This window comes from Sphaerodactylus townsendi, linkage group LG02 (assembly GCF_021028975.2).
Source record: "Sphaerodactylus townsendi isolate TG3544 linkage group LG02, MPM_Stown_v2.3, whole genome shotgun sequence".
Lineage (NCBI taxonomy): Eukaryota > Metazoa > Chordata > Lepidosauria > Squamata > Sphaerodactylidae > Sphaerodactylus > Sphaerodactylus townsendi.
The window spans coordinates 15,498,956-15,521,710 of NC_059426.1; the positions used below are offsets into that span (position 1 = coordinate 15,498,956).

The following is a 22,755-nucleotide window of genomic DNA, read 5'->3' on the forward strand; positions in this document are numbered from 1 at the left end:
AATATAAGATCTCGTAAATACAATATAGCAATAAAACATTAAAATTCATTAAAATACATTATAGCAGCAATTCCAAAAATTACAGATAAAAATACATGCACAGATGGCGCCCAACCCAAAGGCCAGGAGGGGAGACATACATCGACTTCTCCTCCATAAATCTGTCCAAGCCCACCCCACTGTGGGCTTGCCAGTCCAGGCACACAACCACCTGCTCCAGATCAGTCCTGGCCGGCCACACAAACACACCCTGTGCAAATATGGGCTAGTGCAGTGGTGGCGAACCTTTGGCACTCCAGATGTTATGGACTACAATTCCCATCAGCCCCTGCCAGCATGGCCAATTGGCCATGCTGGAAGGGGCTGATGGGAATTGTACTCTATGACATCTGGAGTGCCAAAGGTTTGCCACCATGGGGCTAGTGAGACTACTGTGGGCTCACCAGCTGAGACAGACCCCCCCCCCTGCAACAGACTCACCCCTCCTGCAGGTGCCCAGCCCAACCATGTCACATTTATGTCATATCTGGCCCTCTTAACAAATGAGGTCAAACCGCACCCCGGTTTAACGTGTCATCCCATTTCCCACACAAAAACCAGCCCATTTCAAACCCCTTCGCTTACCTTATGAGCCCACAAAGATTCGTTCTGAACAAACCCGCTCTCGCAGTCCTCCGCTTTCGCACCCAGCGTCTCTTTGGGCTGAACGAACGGGTCCGAACTCTTCTGGGCGATCCTCCCTCCCCTGGCCCGGTAGTCCGACAGCATCGTGGCCAGCACTTTGCTCGCGCTCAGGGGCTCCGCGATTCTGCTGACCACCAACTCGTGGGGAGGCAAGATCTGAACGGGCTTGGCCTGGGTGCTTCCGTTCATCGCTTGTAGCCCACAGATGTCCCGCAGGAGTTGTCTCTTCTTCCTGCTCTCCAGCTCTTTGCATTCCTTATTGAGGAGAGGAGATAAATAAACCTGCTCCGGGAAATACTCCCTGGTGGGGCACCTCATACCCCTGTCGGTTAACAGAAAGGGCTCCGGGAAGGTGATGATGGGGGACATGCAGAGAATGACTCCCTGCAGCTCGGGCTTAAAGGCTAAGGAGAAGGATTTGAGGCGATCTTCGGAGGACGTCACCTCTTCCATGACATATAATCCGGTGTCATCTTGCAGGGGGTCCCTAAAAACTCTCGTTTGGCTTTTGGGCTCCTGGAGGTTATCCAAATCTTGCAGGCTATCCAACTGATCACCGTCCAAAATCCCCAGGTGGAGGGCCAGCAGCGACTCTGGTATCAACGTTGGCGTGAAGGGGGCTGTAATGGAAGAATCCAGCAGGAGGTGCCCTGGTGGGTCACCGTTGTCACTGTTGGCCTGCGTTTTTTGTTCTGAGGAACCAACGTCGTTGGAGGACACCAGTTCTGAGATAACGGGCAGCTTGTCGGAAAACACGTCGGAGTCCTTTAGCGTCGTGCCGGCTTCTCGGCTCGGCAAGTGTTGATACCCGTTTTCTTCTCCCCCCAGCTTTTCAGACGGCGAGTAAAGGGAGCCGTCCTTGGCCAGCAACGGGGGCATGGCGAACTCATCCATCAGGAAAGAGATCTCCAGCTGGGAATGGTAAGCCACGCAGATCATGAAGATGAGAATCTCTTTCACGCGAGCCAGCTCGTATTCGCCGGCGCCGCGCAGCTTGATGGTGCAGCCCAGGTGTTGCGGGCATCCGTCAAAAAACATCAGTGTCTTTGATTGCTCTGGGAAATTAGAGGGCGCGGGAGGAGAGGAAAAGATGGTAGCACGAGGCAAATGCACATAACCACTTGCATAATACAGTCAAACTGTTTTAAATTAGAAAAGTTAAATCACTTGAACTGTTCCAAGCACTATGAGACCACATCACTCCATATGTCCCTGCACGGCCTCTCCGCTCGGTGGAGGCCAATTTGTTAGTGGTCCCTGGCCCCTCAATGATGCGGCTGGCCTCCACGCGGGCCTTTACGGCTCTGGCCCCGGCCTGGTGGAACACTCTTCCTCCAGCTGTCCGAGCCCTGCGGGATCTTAGTGAGTTCCGCAGGGCCTGTAAGACGGAGCTGTTCCGCCGGGCCTTTGGAGGGACCAGCCGCTGAAGGTGCCCCCCCGCCTCTGTTGGCTCCTGACATCTGGGCCTCTCTCCAGCTTATGGTACTCGCCATCTCTCCCTCCTGGGGAGGATTTATAAAATCAAAATGGGGTTCACTGGACGCCTCCTACTACTATTATTGCTGCTTTAATTGTTTTACCTAGTTTATTTTAACTGTGTTTTTAATGTTGTACACCGCCCAGAGCCCCTCGGGGATGGGGCGGTATAAAAGTCTAAATAATAAATAAATAAATAAAATCCGCCATCTAAAAAAGTACAGCAACCATCAACACACATAAGAGGTAGAAGAATGCAAAAGATGCCGAGAAGCACTCCCCTGCCAGCAAAGAAAGCCAGTGTGCTGTAGTGGTTACAGTATTAGGCTAGGACAGTGATGGTGAACCTATGGCATGAGTGCCAGAGGTGGCACTCGGAGCCCTCTCTGTGGGCACACGCACACAGAGTTTGTCATGTGGGGGCGGAAAATCACGTCCCCACACACATCTAGGCTGGCCTGGGCCACTGAGCATGATGTGCGCGCACCACAGTGAGCAGGGAGGACTCGGCTGGGGGGCCTGGTGCCTGTGCTCTGGGTGGCTGCTGCCTGAGGGGGGGGCAGAGGAGGCAGAGATGCTAAAGTGGCACAGAGCGGTGCGCGCGGGACTTGCTGGAGGCTAGAGCAGGCTGGCCCCTGCTTGAGCAGGTGGGGCGGAGGAAGAGGGAGCCAACTGTTTTTTTCTAAATGAAAACCTCAGAATTCAGGTTAAATTGCCGGGTTGGCACTTGGCGATAGATAGATAGATAGATATTTATTATTACGGCCTTTTGGCCAGCCAATAGTTTAAAATCAGAGTACATGTGAATACATAGCACTCCACTTATACAAAAATATAATATAAATTAAAATCCATTATAAAATCTATTAATAAATAACATTAGCTTCAGGCATTATTACAGTCCTCATCACACAGTGCGGCTCTTTGTTTTAATAAGGAACTACGCTTGTTGTGTACCAATATACAAAATTTAGCTACCTTCTGTGAAATGGCAGAAACACGATCTTCTAATAAGATTCTTACAGAATTCGTATCTGAGTTATCTATGAATGGATATACATGACAGGTTAACAATGGTTGGATCAACAGCTTCCTTTCACCTTCATGTAACTTGCAATGCAGTAAGATATGTGACATTGAGTCTACTTCCCCTGAGCCGCACACACAGGTTCTCCTGTGCCTTGGAATATATTACTGGGAGAAATCGATCCCATCAGATTAGCTGGATGGGAAGGCATCAAGCGAGCCCTAGAAAAAAAGCCCATCGAAGCTTCTTGCTGATGTTATTACAGATAGATAAAGGTGCAGCTGAAATACCTATCCAATGATGATTTTAGTGGTTTATATAGGACAGGTAGCCGGGGAAAATCTGTTTGCAACTCAATGTCAGTAAGACGTTGGTGGACCATACCCATTGCTCTGCTATTTCCAATCTCCAAAAGTTGCATTGGGATCACAGACCACATCACACAACTGTCTAAGTTTTGATGTAATCTTTTCTAGCCATCCAGGGTAGGGGCACTTGGCGATAAATAAGTGGGGTTTGGGTTGCAATTTGGGCACTCGGTCTCAAAAAGGTTCGCCATCGTTGGGCTAGGATCTGGGAAATCCAGGTTCAAAACCCCACTCTAACAAGAAAACTTGTTAGGCGACTTTGGGTCACTCGCATGTTCTTCAGTCTAACCTTCCTCACAAGGACAAAATGGAGAAGGGGAAAATGTTTTCAGCCAATTTGTGTCCCCACTGGAGACAGAAATGGGATATAATTAAACAAAACAAGGAGAAAAATACCAGAGACCCCAGACAGAATAAACACCCAAGGAAGCCTGCTTCCTCAGAGGAGTCTGCCTGAAAAATTAGGGCGGCTGAGGGAGTTCTTCTGAACCCATTGGAAGAGGCCCACCTTGATTTCTGAGAAGTTCTTGATACAGGGAGGTTTGGGCTCTCACCGTGAGGTCTGAAGAACATGGAAATTCCCTTACAAAGATGAGCATGAAAAGCCATTTGGGGATAGGGGGAAAAAATAAGGTGAATCCATCCTGACAGGAAATAAGGGGAAAGTGTTGTTTGTCTTATAAAATTCATCAATAATTAAACTGAGCTGCTTACAAGATTGGTTAGTTTAGCCCAGTGGTGGCAAACCTTTGGCACTCCAGATGTCATGGACTACAATTCCCATCAGCCCCTGCCAGCATGGCCAATTGGCCATGCTGGCAGGGGCTGATGGGAATTGTAGTGCATAACATCTGGAGTGCCAAAGGTTCACCACCACGGGTTTAGCATGCTCTCACTTTATCCTCCCGAAATTTCTGTGCTTGGACTTCTTTCGTTCAATGAGAAGTGGGAATTGTATTTTTTAATATGTGGCTGAATCAATAACTTTAAAAAAAAATTAAACAACGATATTACCAATGGAGATCAAAATTAGATTCAGAGGAATGGAATCAATAGGTTAACATGTTAGTAGCTAAGGCTATAAGTAATTGTGAAGTTGATACATACCAGTAGGCATTAATTAAATAATTAAACAGCCGAATGTTCAATGAAATAAGTAGGATAGAAGGTTCACTATTCAAAATTGAATAATGTCTTAAGTTTTATAGAACATTCAGAGCCATCTTGTTGTTTTGTTTGTTATATTTTTCCTTTAAATAATTTTAGTCAGTGTGCGTGTGCGAGTGAGTATGGATTCAAATGAATACAAACATTTTTTTAAAAAAAATAATTAAAACGAGCTCTTTACCTCAAAAAAGGAACCACCTTCGGTTCGAGGAACTATCAGAGGAAGGGTCTTTTTAGTCAAGGCCCCTCACCCTGTGGAATGGACTCTCTGATGACAACCTTGCCCTGCTGAACTTGTTTAGGACATTCAAGGGCAAATTACATAGGTTGGTCTTTGGAGTGCAATGAACATGTCTGGGTTGTTTTGTTAGCGGTGTGGTACTAGCCACATATTTTAATAGTTTAACACTTTATTGTTAATATTTTATATCTCTAACCTCCTTTTCTATGATACTATTTTATGCTGTTGTACATATAATAAATTAGAAATAAATGCCCATTTCTGGGCAATTCAGGTCAGATCATCTCAGTTCTACTCACCATTGGGCAACTGGAACATCTGGATGTAAAATTTGTGGCAGGTTCCCAGGTGTGGCTTGGTCAACAACTGATCCATCGACATTACCAAGTCTCCCTGAGTCATTCGACTTACTCGGTCCAAGACTTGCTGTAAGACATTGGTAATATCAAGAACGTGTCTCAGCGTACAGTTCATGTTGCATAAGGCTGGGTCAGAGAATCACTGGTTAAGGTCAGTGGTCCTTAAATCTTTGTCTACATAATCATCTGGTAACCTCCAAAGCAAAATGATGATGCTATCATTATTATCATTAACAATAACACAATATCATCCTCTACTTTAACAATGGTAGCATCACTCTAGACAAGACAACTATAGAACATAAGAACATAAGAACATAAGAACAAGCCAGCTGGATCAGACCAAGTCCATCTAGTCCAGCTCTCTGCTACTCGCAGTGGCCCACCAGGTGCCTTTGGGAGCTCACATGTAGGATGTGAACGCAATGGCCTTCTGTGGCTGTTGCTCCCGATCACCTGGTCTGTTAAGGCATTTGCAATCTCAGATCAAAGAGGATCAAGATTGGTAGCCATAAATCGACTTCTCCTCCATAAATCTGTCCAAGCCCCTTTTAAAGCTATCCAGGTTAGTGGCCATCACCACCTCCTGTGGCAGCATATTCCAAACACCAATCACCACGTTGCGTGAAGAAGTGTTTCCTTTTATTAGTCCTAATTCTTCCCCCCAGCATTTTCAATGAATGCCCCCTGGTTCTAGTATTGTGAGAAAGAGAGAAAAAGTTCTCTCTGTCAACATTTTCTACCCCATGCATAATTTTGTAGACTTCAATCATATCCCCCTCAGCCAGCCTCCTCTCCAAACTAAAAGGAGTCCCAAACGCTGCAGCCTCCTCATAGGGAAGGTGCTCCAGTCCCTCAATCATCCTTGTTGCCCTTCTCTGCACTTTCTTTTTCTATCTCCTCAATATCCTTTTTGAGATGCGGCTACCAGAACTGGACATTAGTACTCCAAGTGCTTGGTCGCACCACTGTTTTATATATATAAGGGGCATGACAATCTTTGCAGTTTTATTCTCAATTCCTTTTCTAATGATCCCCAGCATAGAGTTTGCCTTTTTCACAGCTGCCATGCATTGAGTTGACATTCCCATGGAACTATCAACTAAGATGCCTAAATCCCTCTCCTGGTCTGTGACTGATAGCACTGACCCCTGTAGCGTGTATGTGAAGTTTGGATTTTTTGCCCCTATGTGCATCACTTTACATTTTGCTAAGCATTGAACTGCATTTGCCATTTCTGAGCCCACTCACCTAATTTATCAAGGTCCGCTTGGAGCTCCTCGCAATCCTTTGTGGTTCTCACCACCCTACATAATTTGGTATCATCTGCAAACTTGGCCACCACGCTTACCCACCCCCATTTGGAACAGGTCATTTATGAATAATAGAGTTATTAAAGAGCACTGGGTCCCAAAAGCGGATCCTTAGGGGACACCACTCCCGACATCTCTCCATTGTGAGAACTTCCCATTTACACTCCACTCTTTGTTTCCTGTTTCTCAACCAGTTTTTAATCCATAGGAGGAGATCTTCCCCTCTTATTCCTCTTCATTGCTGAGTTTTCTCAACAGTCTCTGGTGAGGAACTTTGTCAAAAGCCTTTTGGAAATCCAAGCAGACAATGTCCACCGGTTCAACCCCTGTCCACATGCCTGTTTACACCCTCAAAGAACTCTAAGTAAGTTTAGTGAGACTGAGGACTTGCCTCTGCAAAAAAGTTTTCATGCTGACTCTTTCTCAGCAGGTCTTGCTTTTCTACTATGTTTTATAATTTTATCTTTAATGACAGATTCTACCTTCAATTTACCAGGAGGAACAGATGTCAAACTGACTGGCCTGTAATTTCCCGGGTCCCCCCTAGTAGATCCTTTCTTAAAGATTGGTGTGACATTGGCCATCTTCCAGTCTTCAGGGATGGAGCCCGATTTCAGGGATAAGTTGCATATTAAAGTGAAGAAGATCAGCAATTTCATGCTTGAGCTCCTTTAGAACTTTTGGGTGAATGCAATCTGGGTCAGGTGATTTGGTAGCATTTAGTTTACCAATGGCTGCCAGGAACTTCTTCCCTTGTCTATCACTATCTTCGCTAGTTCCTCCAGATGCATCCTCCTAAGAAGCTTGGTTCAGGTGCGAGAGCGTTCCTCACCTCCCCCTCTTGGGTGAAGACAGATGCAAAAGAATTGTTCAGCTTCTCTGCAATCTCCCTGCCATCTTTTTTAGCACACCCTTTGTTCCTTTGTCATCTAACGGGCCTACGGCTTTCCTTGCTGGCTTCCTGCTTTTGATGTGCCGAAGAACTGTTTTGTTGCTGGTCTTGATGTTCGCAGCCATGCGTTCCTCATAATCCTTTTGCCTCCCTTACGGCTTCTTGCTTCTCTTTTGCCTGCATTTTGTGTTTCCCTCTCATATTCTTCATCAGCCAAACTGGACTTCCATTTTCTAAAAGACATTTTCTTTTTTTCTGATAATTTCCTCAACCTCTCTTGTTAACCATGGTGGCTTTCTTTTTGGACTGGGTGCTTACCTTTTCTAACCTGTGGAACACATTCCAGCTGAGCTTTTATTACTGTGTTTTTAAAATACCCTCCAAGCTTCCTGGACAGTTTTGACTGTCTTGATTTTCCCTTTCAGCTTCCTGCGCACTATCCCCCTCATCTTTGAGAAATTTCCCTTTCTGAAGGTGAATGTAACTACATTAGTAGTTGCCACTTGTTAAGCATGCTTTGAGATGCCTGAATCTGACAGCATTGTGGTCGCTGTTCCCTATCGGCTCAACAACACTGACTTCCTGCGCCAGGTCCTGGGTCCCACATAGAATTAGATCTAGGATCACCTCTCCCCTGGTTGGTTCCACAACCATCTGCTCTCTTCCACAGTCATTTAGCATATCCAGGAATGCTCTCTCCTTACTATGACCTGAACATGCATTTTTCCAGTTTATATGGGGATAGTTAAAATCACCCATTACCACTACATTTTTGTTTTTGTTGGTCTCTCTAATTTCTTTTTCCATCTCAGAATCCTCTTGTGCACTTTGGTCAGGGGGACGATAATATATTCCTAATATTAAACTGTCCTTCACACCTGGTATTGATATCCACAGTGATTCTGTAGGGGAACCAGCTCCCCTTGCATTGTCTATTTTATGTGATACTATGCTCTCTTTGATGTAAAGGGCAACTCCACCCCCAATGCGCCCTGTCCTATCCTTCCTATAGAGCCTGTAGCCTGGTATAACAGCATCCCTCTGGTTCTCCTCATTCCACCATGTCTCTGTAATGCCCACTATATCAAAGTCCTCCTTCAAAACTCTGTACTCTAGCTCCCCCATTTTAGGAATTAAGATACTTCTACTATTAGCATAGAGACACCTGTATACCCTGTCTCTGTCCTTAACCTGGGATTTATGTGCTTTACCCTCAAGTCTTTTGTAGACACTATCCCTTGTCACATGCACATTGCTATGTTCCTCGCTTGTATGTGGTTGATTTAGAAAAACCTCCCTCCCTCTATAGGTAAAGGTCAGTGCTGTATTAACCCAGGGCTGAGCCTCTAGGCCAGGGGTCTGCAACCTGCGGCTCTCCAGATGTTCATGGACTACAAATTCCATCAGCCGCTGCCAGCATGGCCATTGGCCATGCTGGCAGGGGCTGATGGGAATTGTAGTCCATGAACATCTGGAGAGCCGCAGGTTGCAGACCCCTGCTCTAGGCTTTCAGGTACTTCGCCCGCCCCCCCAACACACCCCGGCACTTTCTGCCCACTACAACTGACAGCCTGACACTGGTACGGTAGGTAGTAGACTGCAGTAAATAGCCCTATATCCATTTGGAGGATCTCCTGAAGAATTTTACTCACAATTTTTTATACAATTGTATGTGTTGGAGGCCATTTGTTCTTTTTAAAAAATTATAAATAACAAATTTTTTGGGCTGGTCCCAATGGCTCATGGGAATGTTCGAGCACATATAATCAAGGTCACGGCTGGACTGTATTGCTCACGGAAGTGTAGTAAGGATGGCATGACATCGCAACCCGGTTGCTAGTGTGCAGTTGGCCCATTGTCTCCCCCCTCCCCACTGATTCAAAGCAAACCTTGCAACTTTTCAAGTTTTTAATGTAATGCTTGTTCAGCATATAGCTGTACGAAAAGGGATCGCAGGGATTCCAGAACGTTCCACAAGAAGTAGAGAGGTTTACAACAATAAACAGGGTCTGTAGTCCCTGCAGGGCCTCTAGGCTTCGGCCTAGTCAGTCTTATGGATAACACAGCCCCAGTAAAGGTATAATCATGGCATAGGCAGAGAGAAAGAAACAGGTTCTCAAAAGGAGCACCAGCTTTTCATTGGGCTCAACTGGCTCTTCTTTTTGGAGAACCTTTTTCTTTTGGAAGCTCAAAACATATGGCTTTGTGGATGGAGGAGAAGAGGTGATGGTTGGTTGGTTTTTTTGCGTGAGTGTAGATGGAGCATTTACTGTGTGCTGCTTCAAGGGCCATGGAGAGAAATCAAGCATTTTAACCTCCGCTCAGGGTGAAATCAGGACGAACCAACGCCTGCTCTGCAGGCTGCCGGAAGAGACTGCAAATGGGGAGAAGGCATCTTCTAAAACCCTAAAAATTGTCCCTTGTTATTTGAAGGTCTGTATGGCCCTGGGTTAAGACACAAGACTAAAAGTTATTGATGAGTTCTCAACTGCAGGTACAGGCTGTACCAAACAGATTAGGCAGTGGGAAACCAAAACTTGAAACATTATACCACTACTGAACTTTCCAACATTTAAGTTCCTACATTTCCCAGCAATAAAAGATATAGAAAAAAAAAAGGGGGGGGTTAAAAGTATACTGATTTCCTCCCACTATGCCTGCTGGTTGAAGCAATCTTGAACCTTTTAGCAAAGACAAACAGGCTTCCAGCCACTTTAAGAAGAAAAGCCAAACGATTTTTAAAATCCTCAAAGCACTGTGAAGAGGTGAAAAGTACTCTTGAGTTACAGAGCATTTATGGCAACCTGGTAGGATTTTCAAGTAAAGAGACATTCGGAGGTGGTTTGCCATTGCCTGTCTCTGCAGAGCAACCTTAGGCACCCTTGGTGGTCTCCCATCTAAGAATTAACCAGGGATGAACATGCTTGGTTTCCAAGATCTGACAAGACTGGGTTAGCCTGAGTCAACCTAGTCAGTGCTAGACCCACCATGTGCAACCACAAAAGATCCTTAAACTAAATGGCAATGAACAGAGAACATCTCATCCTCTACTTCTGTCTCCAAGAACACTTGCCTTTGCGACAGTTCATGTTTAAAGCTGAACACCTCGGTCCTCTACTCCATGTAGAATTCCAGCACTTACCGACTTTACATTTGTGACTAGAGTAATACCATGTTCCAGCAGCAATTCCTGGGCAATATGAGCCACTGTTTTTTCGACTAGGACCAAAGTAGGCCTGACGTCCACTATCCGCTGAACATAGTTCTTCAAAAATTCCTTCTCCTGACAAAGCAAGATGAGGTCAAGTATCAGTGTGGAGAGATCAGACAGGGCTTGTAAGATTAGGATTAAGCACTTGTAAGATTGAGTGCCTTTAAGGCAGGGTTCCCTAACCTTTTTGAGCTGTGAGTACCATTGGAATTCTGATATGGTGCGGTGAACGTCGCCCACAAAATGGCGGCTACAGGTGGCGGAGCTAGCTAAACATTGCATATATTTCAGAATTTGTTTCCTCCTCAAAATGGAAAAAAGTGTTATTTATTCCCCTAGCTTCAAAAACTTACAGAAACTTTATATTTCTACCAATAGTTAACAGAGATGAGCAACAGGATTTTCATGCCAAGGCAGCAATAAAGACTGAGATACTCGGCCATGGAAATTTACTAGATGATCTTGGAACGGTTCGCCTAACCCACCCTACACAGGGCTGTTTTGTGAGGATAAAATGGAGAATAGCGTTGTTAGCTGCTTTGGGTCTCCTTTGGAGAGAAAAATCAGGGTATAAACATCTGAAATAAAAGAAATACTGGGAAGGAATCCAACCACCCTCCAAGGAACTCCAACTGAAGTGGTTCCACCTCGAACAGAAGAACCACTCATTGTGGAGAAACCTTGAGTCAAGAGGAAAGGTAAAGTAAATATTTAAATAACCAAACAGATTTTGCCGCATGAAGCGATGAAATTCGGCATAGGATCCACAACCACATATACTATATTCTGCAAACATGCTTTAGGAAGTAGTCAGATACTTTTAATTTTTTTAAGACACAAGAGCTCTGACGAAATGTGACATTTGGAACAAGATGCACAAGCTCTAGCACAGTGGTGGCGAACCTATGGCACTCCAGATGTTCATGGACTACAATTCCCATCAGCCCATACCAGCATGGCCAATTGGCCATGCTGGCAGGGGCTGATGGGAATTGTAGTCTATAAACAACTGGAGCGCCATAGGTTCGCCACCACGGCTCTAGCAGAAGAACAGGGAAATGTTCTTGAGATCATTGTCTTGGAAACACAAAGACCACAGAGCTGGTTAGTCAAGGCTGATTCCGCATGGGTCAAAAACAGCAGTGTGAAAATGGTGCAAAAGGGTTTAAAACTGTGTAGAAGGGTTTATACTGTTTTCACACCGTTTTCACACTGCTGTTTTTGGCCCATGCGGAATCAGTCCAAGTCATTAGGCTTTGCTAAGACCCTGAAAAAAAATAAACAAGGGAAAGATTTTACCACCTGACGGACGATAGGATCGATGCACGTAAACTTGGTTTCTTCTCGATAGAGATATTCAATGGAACACTTCAAGAGGAGAATCTTGGGGGTTTTAATACAGAAATTCATCTGAGGGGAAAGACAAAAGAGACAAAGTTGTTAAATACAAAGGAAAACAAATTGACATGCATTTGTAACGTTCACGTTGCAAATTTTGACTTCCCTACTGAAAATAGTGTCAGTACGGTGTCATGCTTGGAGTCAACGCAGGAGCACAAGGTGCAAGATTGAAGTCTTATTTAACTCTTCTAGATCGTTACGAGTTTCGCAGTTTGTTTTGTCAGGGGATTCGCTCGGCCAGTGTTGTGGCTCATAATGTTGTGGCTCATTTCATATCATTGTGAAATTTAATTCAAATTTAATTCAAATTTAATTCAAATAAAATGAAACGTGTGGCATAATTCTGCCTGCTAAAATTCACTAAACCCATAACTGGTGCAGTTTTCCTGACTTCTCAGGAACCCATTGGATCCTGTCACCACAACTGGTAGCAGGGATTCGTGTATGGATCATGCGCACATCCGAACACAAATATTTTGCCAAACAAGCACTTAACTGAAGGTAGGTAGGACATGTTCAGAACCAAGACAAAACCACACATTTTACTATTAATGGAAGCCTGAAGATATACTCGGGAGCAAAGTGATAGAATCCAGGTCACAAGTGTCAGAATCCTGATGTAAGGTTGTAGTGAGTGTGTGCGTTTCGACCTTGAGAGGTCGAGGTTCCTGGCTCTCTGCCTGGGAAGGGGAATTTTGCTGTTTTAGGTTATCTCTCACTTGCTTGCTAGTCTGTGTGAATTTCTGCTTTGTTTATCCTATCTTGGCGGGAGCCTGTTTGTTACTCTGTAAAAGCTGTTGATCGAGATCTGGGGCTCCAGATCTCGCATCGCCTGTTTCTGACTAGAAGTGCCAGCTCAATAAAGAACTTATAACAGTTGGTTTTGCCTGGACTTTACCAGTTCGTTACACATGATTAATCACTTTTCACCTAAGTGATTAATCATGTGTAATGAACCTGTTGCTTTAATCCCTTCCACAGTTTCAGCTGCTGTATGCTTAATTTGGTGTCGGTCTATTGTTGCCTCCTGGCAGAAGCCTGGTAACCAACAGCCCATTTATGTCAGCAGTGACATCACACAGTTGCAGTCATGTAACCATGCCCTAATCTCTACTGGCCTCTCTTCGAAGGATGTCTTAGCTTCACTCGGCCACCGCATTCCTCCTCCCTGTAGTGCCAGGCAATATTCTAACCTCCCTGCTTTTCCCACCAAATGGCCGGGGTGGGGGGTGGTCAGAGGCTGTGGAGCTGAAACTATATCTCCCTTTGCCTTCCCCACATTTCTCAGATCTGGCGATGGAAAGTATGGTACCTTGCCTTGTGTAGACCCTCAATAAAGACTACTATTATCAATAACAGAGTCTGCTTAATGTCTATTGACAGGCAACCAACCTTACAACAAGCTTTCTAGTACTAAGGCCCTGGGACAGCCAAGAGAGCAGAACTCAAGAGCTGCAGAACCGGTTCTTCAAGCGGAAATGACAGCAAGCAAAAAGAAATTTCTCTGAATGAGCCTTTCCTCAAGAAAGACAAACTCAACATAGATGCAGCCTACCTTTTTATGAACAATGTTCTTGGTGCAGACAAAACCATTCACCACCATCGAGTCAAATTTTTTCCCGCCGGGAATCTGGCAAGACAGCAAACATCATTGCACTTAACCTTCCCGTTTCCCAGCCACGGCTAATTTGAATTAATAAGTGAAGCTATTTTGAAGACAGGGCTTTTTACCATCCTCAGCAATAAGTCAGCCAGAAAACAGCCTCGGGAGGATGAACCAAAGAGCCCTCTACCTGCATTAGGGGGTCCAAAATGGTGCCTACGGACACCCATGGGTATCCACCACCACCTTTTCTGGCATTCATAAAGTTTGAAGAAGAAGAAGAAGAAGAAGAAGAAGAAGAAGAAGAAGAAGAAGAAGAAGAAGAAGAAGAAGAAGAAGAAGAAGAAGAAGAAGAAGAAGAAGAAGAAGAAGAGGAAGAAGAAGAGGAAGAAGAAGAGGAAGAAGAAGAAGAAGAAGAAGAAGAAGAAGAAGAAGAAGAAGAAGAAGAAGAAGAAGAAGAGGAAGAAGAAGAGGAGGAGGAGGAGGAGGAGGAGGAGGAGGAGGAGGAGGAGGAGGAGGAGGAGGAGGAGGAGGAGGAGGAGGAGGTTTGATTCCCAGCTCTGCCGCCTGAGCTGTGGAGGCTTATCTGGGGAATTCAGATTAGCCTCTACACTCCCACACACGCCAGCTGGGTGACCTTGGGCTAGTCACAGCTCTTCTGAGCTCTCTCAGCCCCATCTACCTCACAGGGTGTTTGTTGTGAGGGGGGAAGGGCAAGGAGATTGTAAGCCCCTTTGAGTCTCCTGCAGGAGAGAAAGGGGGGATATAAATCCAAACTCTTCTTCTTCTTCTTCTTGTTATGGAAGAAACTCCACTGTTCGACCATCAGCCTGACTCGGAAGTCCAATTCTTTCTCTTCCCTTCCGCAGCCCCCGTCCCCACAACTCACTTTTTTGACATGGACAAACTGGCGGATGTCCATGTCGTCGTCTCTGTTCTTGAAATCGGGCCGGACGGTCTGAACCACCTGGCAGACGACGGGCACGATGATGTCCCTCCAGGAGAGGGATAAGGACTCGTTGTACAGCAACTGCTGGAGCAGCGCCAACATGTGGTTGTGATTGGCCGAGCTGCAGGGAAAGGGTTAAAGAATCAGAAAAAAAAGGAACGCCAAAACTCCTGTTGCAAAGGGCAGCTGTTTCTTCATACTCCTGCAGTTTTTAAGGGATACATCCAGCCTTACCACAAGGCCACACTGTTTATATCTAACATGTTTACCTTTGCCTGAAAATTAACTTGTAGCCCTAGATTTCAATGTACCATGGTGAGCCTGAATTACAAGCACAGACATTCAGTCTTCTTTAATAATGACTGTGAGCCATCAAGCCACAACTAACTCATGGAGACCACATGGCCATGGGGTTTTCAAAGGAAGATGCATCCAATGGTGGTTTGCCATTGCTTGCCTCTGCATAGCAACTATGGACTTCTTTGATGGTCTCCCATCCAAGTACTAACCAAGACCAACCCTGCTTAGCTTCCAAGCTCTGACAAGATTAGACTAAAACTGGGCTCTTACCCTACTCTTTAAGCCTCGATTAATCCTGATTCACCTTTCGAACCCATAAGACGTAACACCTGCGTGCAGAACTCACCCCATTTTTCCCACAAGCCAAGGCATTGCTCTGAAATCAACCCAACATGCAAAACTTGGTATATTACAGAAATGTCTTCAAAATGAGCTTGCCCTCTGATGAGAGACAGCCACTGGTTTTTGAAAACGGAGTATTTCTGCTTAGTTGCTCCCCTGTGTGATAGTGGTTTTCTACAACCATCCTGCTGCTTCAGATATATACTCCTGCAGAATAAGAAATGCAGGCAATTGACAACAGAAGCTTCATCTTCTATGGTGGTGGTTCCCAACCTGGGGTAGGACTATCCCCAGGGGTACGTGCTAGAGCAGTGGTGGCGAACCTTTGGCACTCCAGATGTTATGAACTACAATTCCCATCAGTCCCTACCAGCATGGCCAATTGGCCATGCTGACAGGGGCTGATGGGAATTGTAGTCCATAACATCTGTTGTGCCAAAGGTTTGCCACCACGGTGCTAGAGCATTTGGGGATATGAGAAAAGAAATTACGTAATGGGTTTGCTAATATGGGATACAATTTTAGGGAAATGGGCTGCCCAAGGGTATGCAAGTGAAAAAATGGTTGGGAGCCACTGTTCTATGGGACCCAAAACCAAGCAGATGGAAGGGAACTACATATGCCGCAGTAAAGTATTTCGCTAAGCCAGTGGTGGGATCCAAAAATTTTAGTAACAGGTTCCCATGGTGGTGGGATTCAAACTGTGGTGTAGTGCCAATGGGGCTGGGCGGGGCATGATGGGGGCGTGGCCGGGCATTCAGGGGGTGGGGCATTCCTGGGCGGGGCTGTGGCAAGGACGCAGCCGCTGCGCTGGTCCTTGGGCGGGAAATGAATGCATGCAGGTGCAGGCTGCCACGCACGCCGGTGCACCTCCTGCTAGACTGCTTCAAGTTCTGCGTGCTACTGCTGAGAGGAGGGGCGTAACTAAGGCAAAAATCATGTGGCAAAATCACCAATTAGTAACCCCCTCTCAGCACACACAAATAATTAGTAACCTACTCTCGGGAACCTGTGAGAACCTGCTGGACTCCACCTCCACCTCATGTATTGATGGCACCAACAGCAAGAGCAGAATAAGCCCCACCCCCTTAAGAATCCATGTAGTGCCTAAAGAGGGGCACTCTAGACTTCAGCCCTCCCATACCCCAACTTACAGCAATCTCTCCATCGCTTGCTTTTCCCCATTTTCCTCTCTCAGCAAGTCAAGGTTGCTATGATGCCACCCCAAGGGCGTGAAGAAAAGATCTTTGGATTTCTCTTCCACCCTCCGATTGAACAACGACTCTAAAAGGGGGAAGGGAATTGTGACATTATAATGCAGGAACATGTGATTGGTCATCAAGGTCAACACTGTCTGCTCTGATTGGCAGCTGCTCTCCAGGAAGTTTTTATTTTTACTTCATTTGAGAGAGCCAGCGTGGCGCAATGGTTAAAAGCAGTGGGCTCTAATCTGGAGAAGTGGGTTTTCAAATACTGCTTTACTGCACCACGCTGGCTCTCTCAAATGACGTCAAAATAAAAAGCTTCCCGATTAGATTTCAAGAGGATATGTAAATAGGGTTTAGCCAGATAGTACAGTGAAGCAGTATTGTATTTATTTTATTTAAAACTGTCCTGCGCCCTGGGTGGGGTCCCCGTCGGGGGCCCTGTTGCCAACCCACCTTCCCCTGCCCCACCACGGCCGGGAAGAGAGCGGGGCGCCACTCTGGCCTCTCGTCGACACAGCGACGAGACTCCCCTCGTGCCGCGGGGCACTCCAGTCCCTCGGCGACGCGGCAACGGGCCTCCCCCCACGTCACGGTGCCCCAAGTCACGGGGGAAGCACCCGCCGGCCGTGGGCTGGGGAGCAAGTCCAGGGAGGGGGTGGGGGCCACCCCCGCTCCTGGACAAAAACACTTTTCTGAGTCACCTTTCCACCCAATTTAGGATACAACTACAAATAAAACCCATAAATGACAAAGAGCACCAGTGACAGAATGCCAAAAAAACCCCAAAAGTCTTCACACAATGACTGAGGGGAAACTGATCACTCTGCTTGGGGGGGGGGGGGGCATTTATTGCCCAAAGCCCTGCTGCAGTTTTTACAAGAATATTTGCAAAATGCTCCTCGGCATGTTCTTGTTTTTAAGGAGCACATGAAAAAGGAATGGCTTAAGGAACAGATTTATTTTATTTATTTATTTATCATCATATTTATATACCGTCCCATCCCCTGAGGGCTCTGGAACAACAAATTAATATCACATAAGCAATAAATAGTTAATCTAAATATCCTCATTAAAACATAAAATTACAGCGTTCTACAGAAACCACTTGGCGTCCAGTATTAAAACTATCAATAAAACCCTCTCAAAGAGGGGGACGGTAGATCTAGATGTCACAGCTCCCAGGGTGTTAAAAAGGGAGAGGCAAAGAGGGTGCTCACCATCAGCGGCTGGCCTCCCCAAAAGCCCGGTGGAACAACTCGGTCTTACAGGCCCTGCGGAACTCTCCAAGATTCCACAGGGCCCGGACAGTTGGAGGAAGAGTGTTCCACCAGGCGGGGGCCAGGGCCGTAAAAGCCCTGGCCCGGGTGGAGGCTAGCCACATCATTGAGGGGCTGGGGACCACCAGTAGATTGGCCTCTGCCCGAGCAGCTTGCAGAGAGCGATGTAGAACATTTGGGGTAAAAGGCCCGGTCCCGAAGGAGTGCAGGGAGCCCCAGGCGGCAGCATAAAAGCCTTAAAAGTCATAGCCAAATCTTTTAACGAAATCAAAAATATTATGATATTCTTTTACTGAAAAGCTACTCCAGAGGACCAGTATGAGATTAAAAAAAAAAACAACTGTGGAGGACCTGGGTTTCTTAAAGGCCCAAGCTGTACGTCTGGCATCTGAGAAAGCCCAGAAGCAGAAACTGAACTTTGCTACTATTACACAAGGGAAGTTGCAGCCAGAGGTAGTCATTTGTTTAGAACGGGATTTCAGGTAGCTTCTTCTGTGTGCGTACGTAGAAATGTTTGCACAAGACGCTCACAAAACCTGATAACGTGCCGCACAGCAACAGGAGGCAAAGGACAGATGTGGTCACACTGACGTTTGCCTGAATAGGTTTCATCAGGATGCAACCACTCAAACGCAAGGCCCAAAGCTTTTCACAAGGAGGCGGGAGAAAAAACACAACTGTGAACCACGCACCCGACACTTCCACTGGCTGGAAAACACATCCCACTCCCTCCCTCCCTCCGTTCCCCTTTTACCTTTGATGAAAGCGTCGCTTATCGAGACCATTTGCTGTCCACCGTTGTCTGCGATCAGGTACTCTGAAAGAAGAGCGTGAGCAAAAATAAAAAGGATAATATATGGAGATGGGAGGAGAAACTAAGGAACCAACAGCTGGTTGGTGCAGCTGATATAATTATAGGGCTTACACACCCACTCCACCAGCAAAAGAAAACAAAACAATATTACTCATGGTTCTAGGTTTAGCCCCTGCTGTAGTAACCGCTCCAGAAAGCAGAAGACTGGAATAACTTTGCCTTGTCTCACGTTCCGCCTCTGCGCTGGCAAAGGCCTGCCAAATGTCAAGGAGCTATAAAGCCAGATTGGAAAAAGACAAGAACAGAGGGCCCGTTTCTGGATTCACACTGGCCTCGTTTACCAAATGGCTGGATCAACCCCCCCCCCCTCCAGTGTGGAGTTCCACACAGCAGACCAGAGTACAGAGGAGACTGAGCTCTGATAAAAATGAAAAACAGGACTGTTGTTCACAGATTTTTATATTAATTATTCCCTCTCCCACCACTCCCAAGAAACAGCAGGAGGCAACGCCTTGGGAACCATTATCCGGCTCCCTCAGTGTAGGTTGGCAGTTTAGTAAAGAGACGCCCTTCTCTGGGACAATCATGGTTTGTCAAGAGAATGGAAATTATGGGCGAGTGAAGGAAAGAAGAGAGGTCAGCTAATACTGCAGCCAAGGAAACCATCCCAGAACTATAACCATTCTACGGTCAAAAAACCTGAAACTTTTTGTTGGGAACTTATGGGAGATGATATTCTACATCAACACAGACAGTTCTTTATGTGCATGACTACTGCAGCAAGGACTCTATATGCACAAAAATGGAGAGACAATAAAATATCAACAGAGGAGGGCTACATTTTAAAAGTCACAGAATATTCAAAAACAGCAAAACTGACATCTCTGTTATGGGACAATAATGTGGACAACTTTTTAGAGAACTGGAAACTTTTTACGGAATATTTTGTGAGAACCTATTCAAGCAGAGAAACAATTGCAGAATTTGAACAGCAGGATGTATAATATAATCTTTAATTATATGCATGAATCTAGAGTTAACTTTCAATCAAAGATGAGATAGCTGGAAGTCATTGTAGGGTGTGTAATGGGTAGAATTTGTTATATTTTAGCTTGTTATGCTTCAACTTGTTTTTCTTGTTTATTCTGTAGCGGTCGTTGTAGGTGTTTATGCATGCATTTGTGTGTTTTCTCATGTAAGAACAAAAAATTATGACGAAAAAAATTCTGTTCTACAGTCTCATGTTCAATGCCAATGAGGACACAGCAGAAGTATCTTGGGCCCCTTCCACACACGCAAAATAATGCGTTTTGAAACCACTTTCACAACTGTTTGCAAGTGGATTTTGCTATTCCGCACAGCTTCAAAGAGCACTGAAAGCAGTTTGAAAGTGCATTATTGTGCATGTGCGGAATGAGCCTGGGCTTCAAAACTTGCTCTCTAACAGCTATTCCTAAGAAAGGAAGTGATACCCCAAGGAAGTTATCTAAATCCAATCAGCCACTACTAGTCTGAGCATGAGTACCTTTCTCCATAGGCCCCACAGTGTGTTTGTAGGCTGTCCCCCTGTCTAATTTAGCCAGTTTCCCCAGGGAAGTAAACAACACGACAAACAAAGTCTCATATCGACATATTACCCACTGCAACTGTTCCCCCCTCTCGCCTTGCTCCGGCGTGAAAAGTTGCACCAGAAATACTCTCGCTTCCCCACAGAAAGCAAGAAGAACAAACGGGGCAGAAGGAAGAGTGTCAGGACAAGAACTCTTGCACCAATGCGCTTCCTCTCTCAGAACGCCACAAAGAGGAAGCGCGTCGGGACAAGACCTCCGTCGTGTGCCAGCGCCGAAAAACCTTGTCATGCCGAATAACTCTCAGGCGGCACCCCGAAAACTTTAGCAAGCCCTGTTCCAGAATATGATGAACTTCCCCACGTTTGCTCAGCTTTCCAGTAGATTAGGAAAAACAGTCACAAACACTCTATACACCCAGTAAAAGCCAGTTAAAACACAGTTTTGCTCCATACAAAATGGGAACATTTCCTTGGCATGCAAAGTTTCAGGACCAAACCCCCACCGAACATCAGTAAACGGAAGATCTCCCCCCCTACACTTCTCCCTGTATTTTTAGAATGCTCAAAACCTACCTAAAGCACCATCAATTCCGGCTTGATGCCAGTTTTCAGGACTAAAAACCTACACACACAGCAAAACCATTCTTTTATCCACAGGAAACAGAGCCTTCGCTTCTCAAAAAAACCGAACAGAAGCAATTTCTCTACTGGTTCTGCCTTGCTTGAGTACCTCAGCACGCTTTGCTATCCTCTTCCTTTCCTCCCACTGTCTGTTCTGAACTCTAAGAAGCTCCAATTTCAATGTGCTATATATAATCCAGGTATCACTACAAGCCTTAACTACTGCCCTTCCAGGACAACTCTGCCCTGAATGCAGAGGTTTGCTCAGGACTGTGAAGTCAGAGGCAACCTTCAAAGAGGCTCAGATTATCAGACACCGGGTTGTATCGCTTGTGGAGGTGAGCAACTTCCAAGATTGGTGGTTTATGGAAAACAAACAGTGGTGCTCGACAGTCCAACAACTTTTCTCCAGCATGAGTCAGATTTAGTTTCATCAGATGCATGCTTTACAGCAGGAGTTCCCAATATGGTGCTCGTGAGTGCCACGGTGTCGGCAGACACCTTTTCTTGTGGTTTTAGGAAGTAGGTAGGGCTTTTGATCAGCAAGGCTCTTGACTGACTGAGCAGCTGCCATCGTGGCACAAAGATCGACACTGCGCCACTGAAGTTAAGATGTGGCAAACGTTTTTGGTCATTCTGTGGCAGGCATTTGGTTGTTATGCCCCCCATGCCGTGTCAAAAGTCCACGTCCACAAGCTCAAAAGGTTTGGGGACCCCGGTAGACAGTCATAGAAGTTGGGAGGCACTGAAAAGGGAAGATCAAAGAGAAACACCTCCCATTCTATTGACAGTAAGCAAGAATCACTTGTGACTGTTCAAAGACCGGGCAGAGCAGTTTTAACACAAAATCTGGTGTAATCTTATATTAATTCTACTCTTCAACAGTGGGCCATAGCCTTCGCTCACTCTGAACAGACTGATTTCTCTCCAACTAGTTATTGCTTTCAAACTGACCTTAATTATGCAACATCTTCCACCGTTCTGTTGCTTCTAATTTTAACTATAAATAACTGCTACAGGTGTATTATTTCACGCATCTGATGTCTCCCAAATGCTTGGCCTCGAACAAGTTTTGTCGGTCTTTAAAGTGCCACTAGGCCTATGTTTAATTGAGCTATTATGCGCTGACATAGCTATACCGTCTGGCATTAATACAAGAGACACCCTGCCTTAGGACAACATTCCACAACTTTAGACGAAGAACATGAAGCTGAAACACTTTCCAGCGTGCTGCGACAGCAACTCCTCCCAGTCCTGTTCTTACGCTCACAAGTTGGCTTATGTGACAGGATGCAAACTCAGCAATCACAGGTCAACAGCCTTTATTTGAGCTTTAAAAGAGAATTCACTGGCAATCAAAGTCAAGTTAATTCATGATTTAAACATTCTCTAGAGCAGTGATGGCGAACCTTTTTGAGACCGAGTGCCCAAACTGCAACCCAAAACCCACTTATTTATCGCAAAGTGCCAACATGGCAATTTAACCTGAATATTGAGGTTTTAGTATAGAAAAAACGGTTGATTCCAAGGCGTGCGTTACTCGGGAGTAAGCTTGGTGGTAGTCGGTGGCTTTGCTTTGAAGCAACTGTGCAATACTTTGAACGGGTACATCATGACCCTAGGAGGGTTTACTCAGAAGCAAACCTCATTGCCAGCAACCGAGCTTATTCCCAGGAAAAGGTTCACGCTTTCGTTCTTCCCATGAAAATCAGTAGGATTTAACAGCGCTTAACAGGGTTACCTACACTGCTTCCCCAAAACTAGGTCTTAGGTTTAATGCTAATAATCTCCCTGAAATAATTACACTATTATCACATGACGGAATCTGTTTGCGCGTGCCCACAGAGAGGGCTCTGAGTGCCACCTCTGGCACCCGTGCCATAGGTTCGCCACCACTGCTCTAGAGACTGATAGGCTGGACCCAATGCAAAA

The 22,755-nt window shown here is 45.7% G+C and overlaps 1 protein-coding gene across 1 annotated transcript in view; it reads right to left on the reverse strand.

The window, feature by feature from the left end:
• Positions 1-22,755, reverse strand: part of PIKFYVE (phosphoinositide kinase, FYVE-type zinc finger containing) — an 85,756-nt gene that overhangs the window by 45,311 nt on the left and 17,690 nt on the right. The window contains exons 7-14 of the mRNA XM_048485388.1: positions 18,573-18,635; positions 16,488-16,617; positions 14,632-14,812; positions 13,695-13,769; positions 12,041-12,148; positions 10,670-10,810; positions 5,263-5,389; positions 625-1,739 (exon numbers count right to left, since the gene is read on the reverse strand). Of these exons, the coding sequence (XP_048341345.1) occupies positions 625-1,739; positions 5,263-5,389; positions 10,670-10,810; positions 12,041-12,148; positions 13,695-13,769; positions 14,632-14,812; positions 16,488-16,617; positions 18,573-18,635 (1,940 nt within the window). The remainder of the gene's footprint in view (positions 1-624; positions 1,740-5,262; positions 5,390-10,669; positions 10,811-12,040; positions 12,149-13,694; positions 13,770-14,631; positions 14,813-16,487; positions 16,618-18,572; positions 18,636-22,755) is intronic.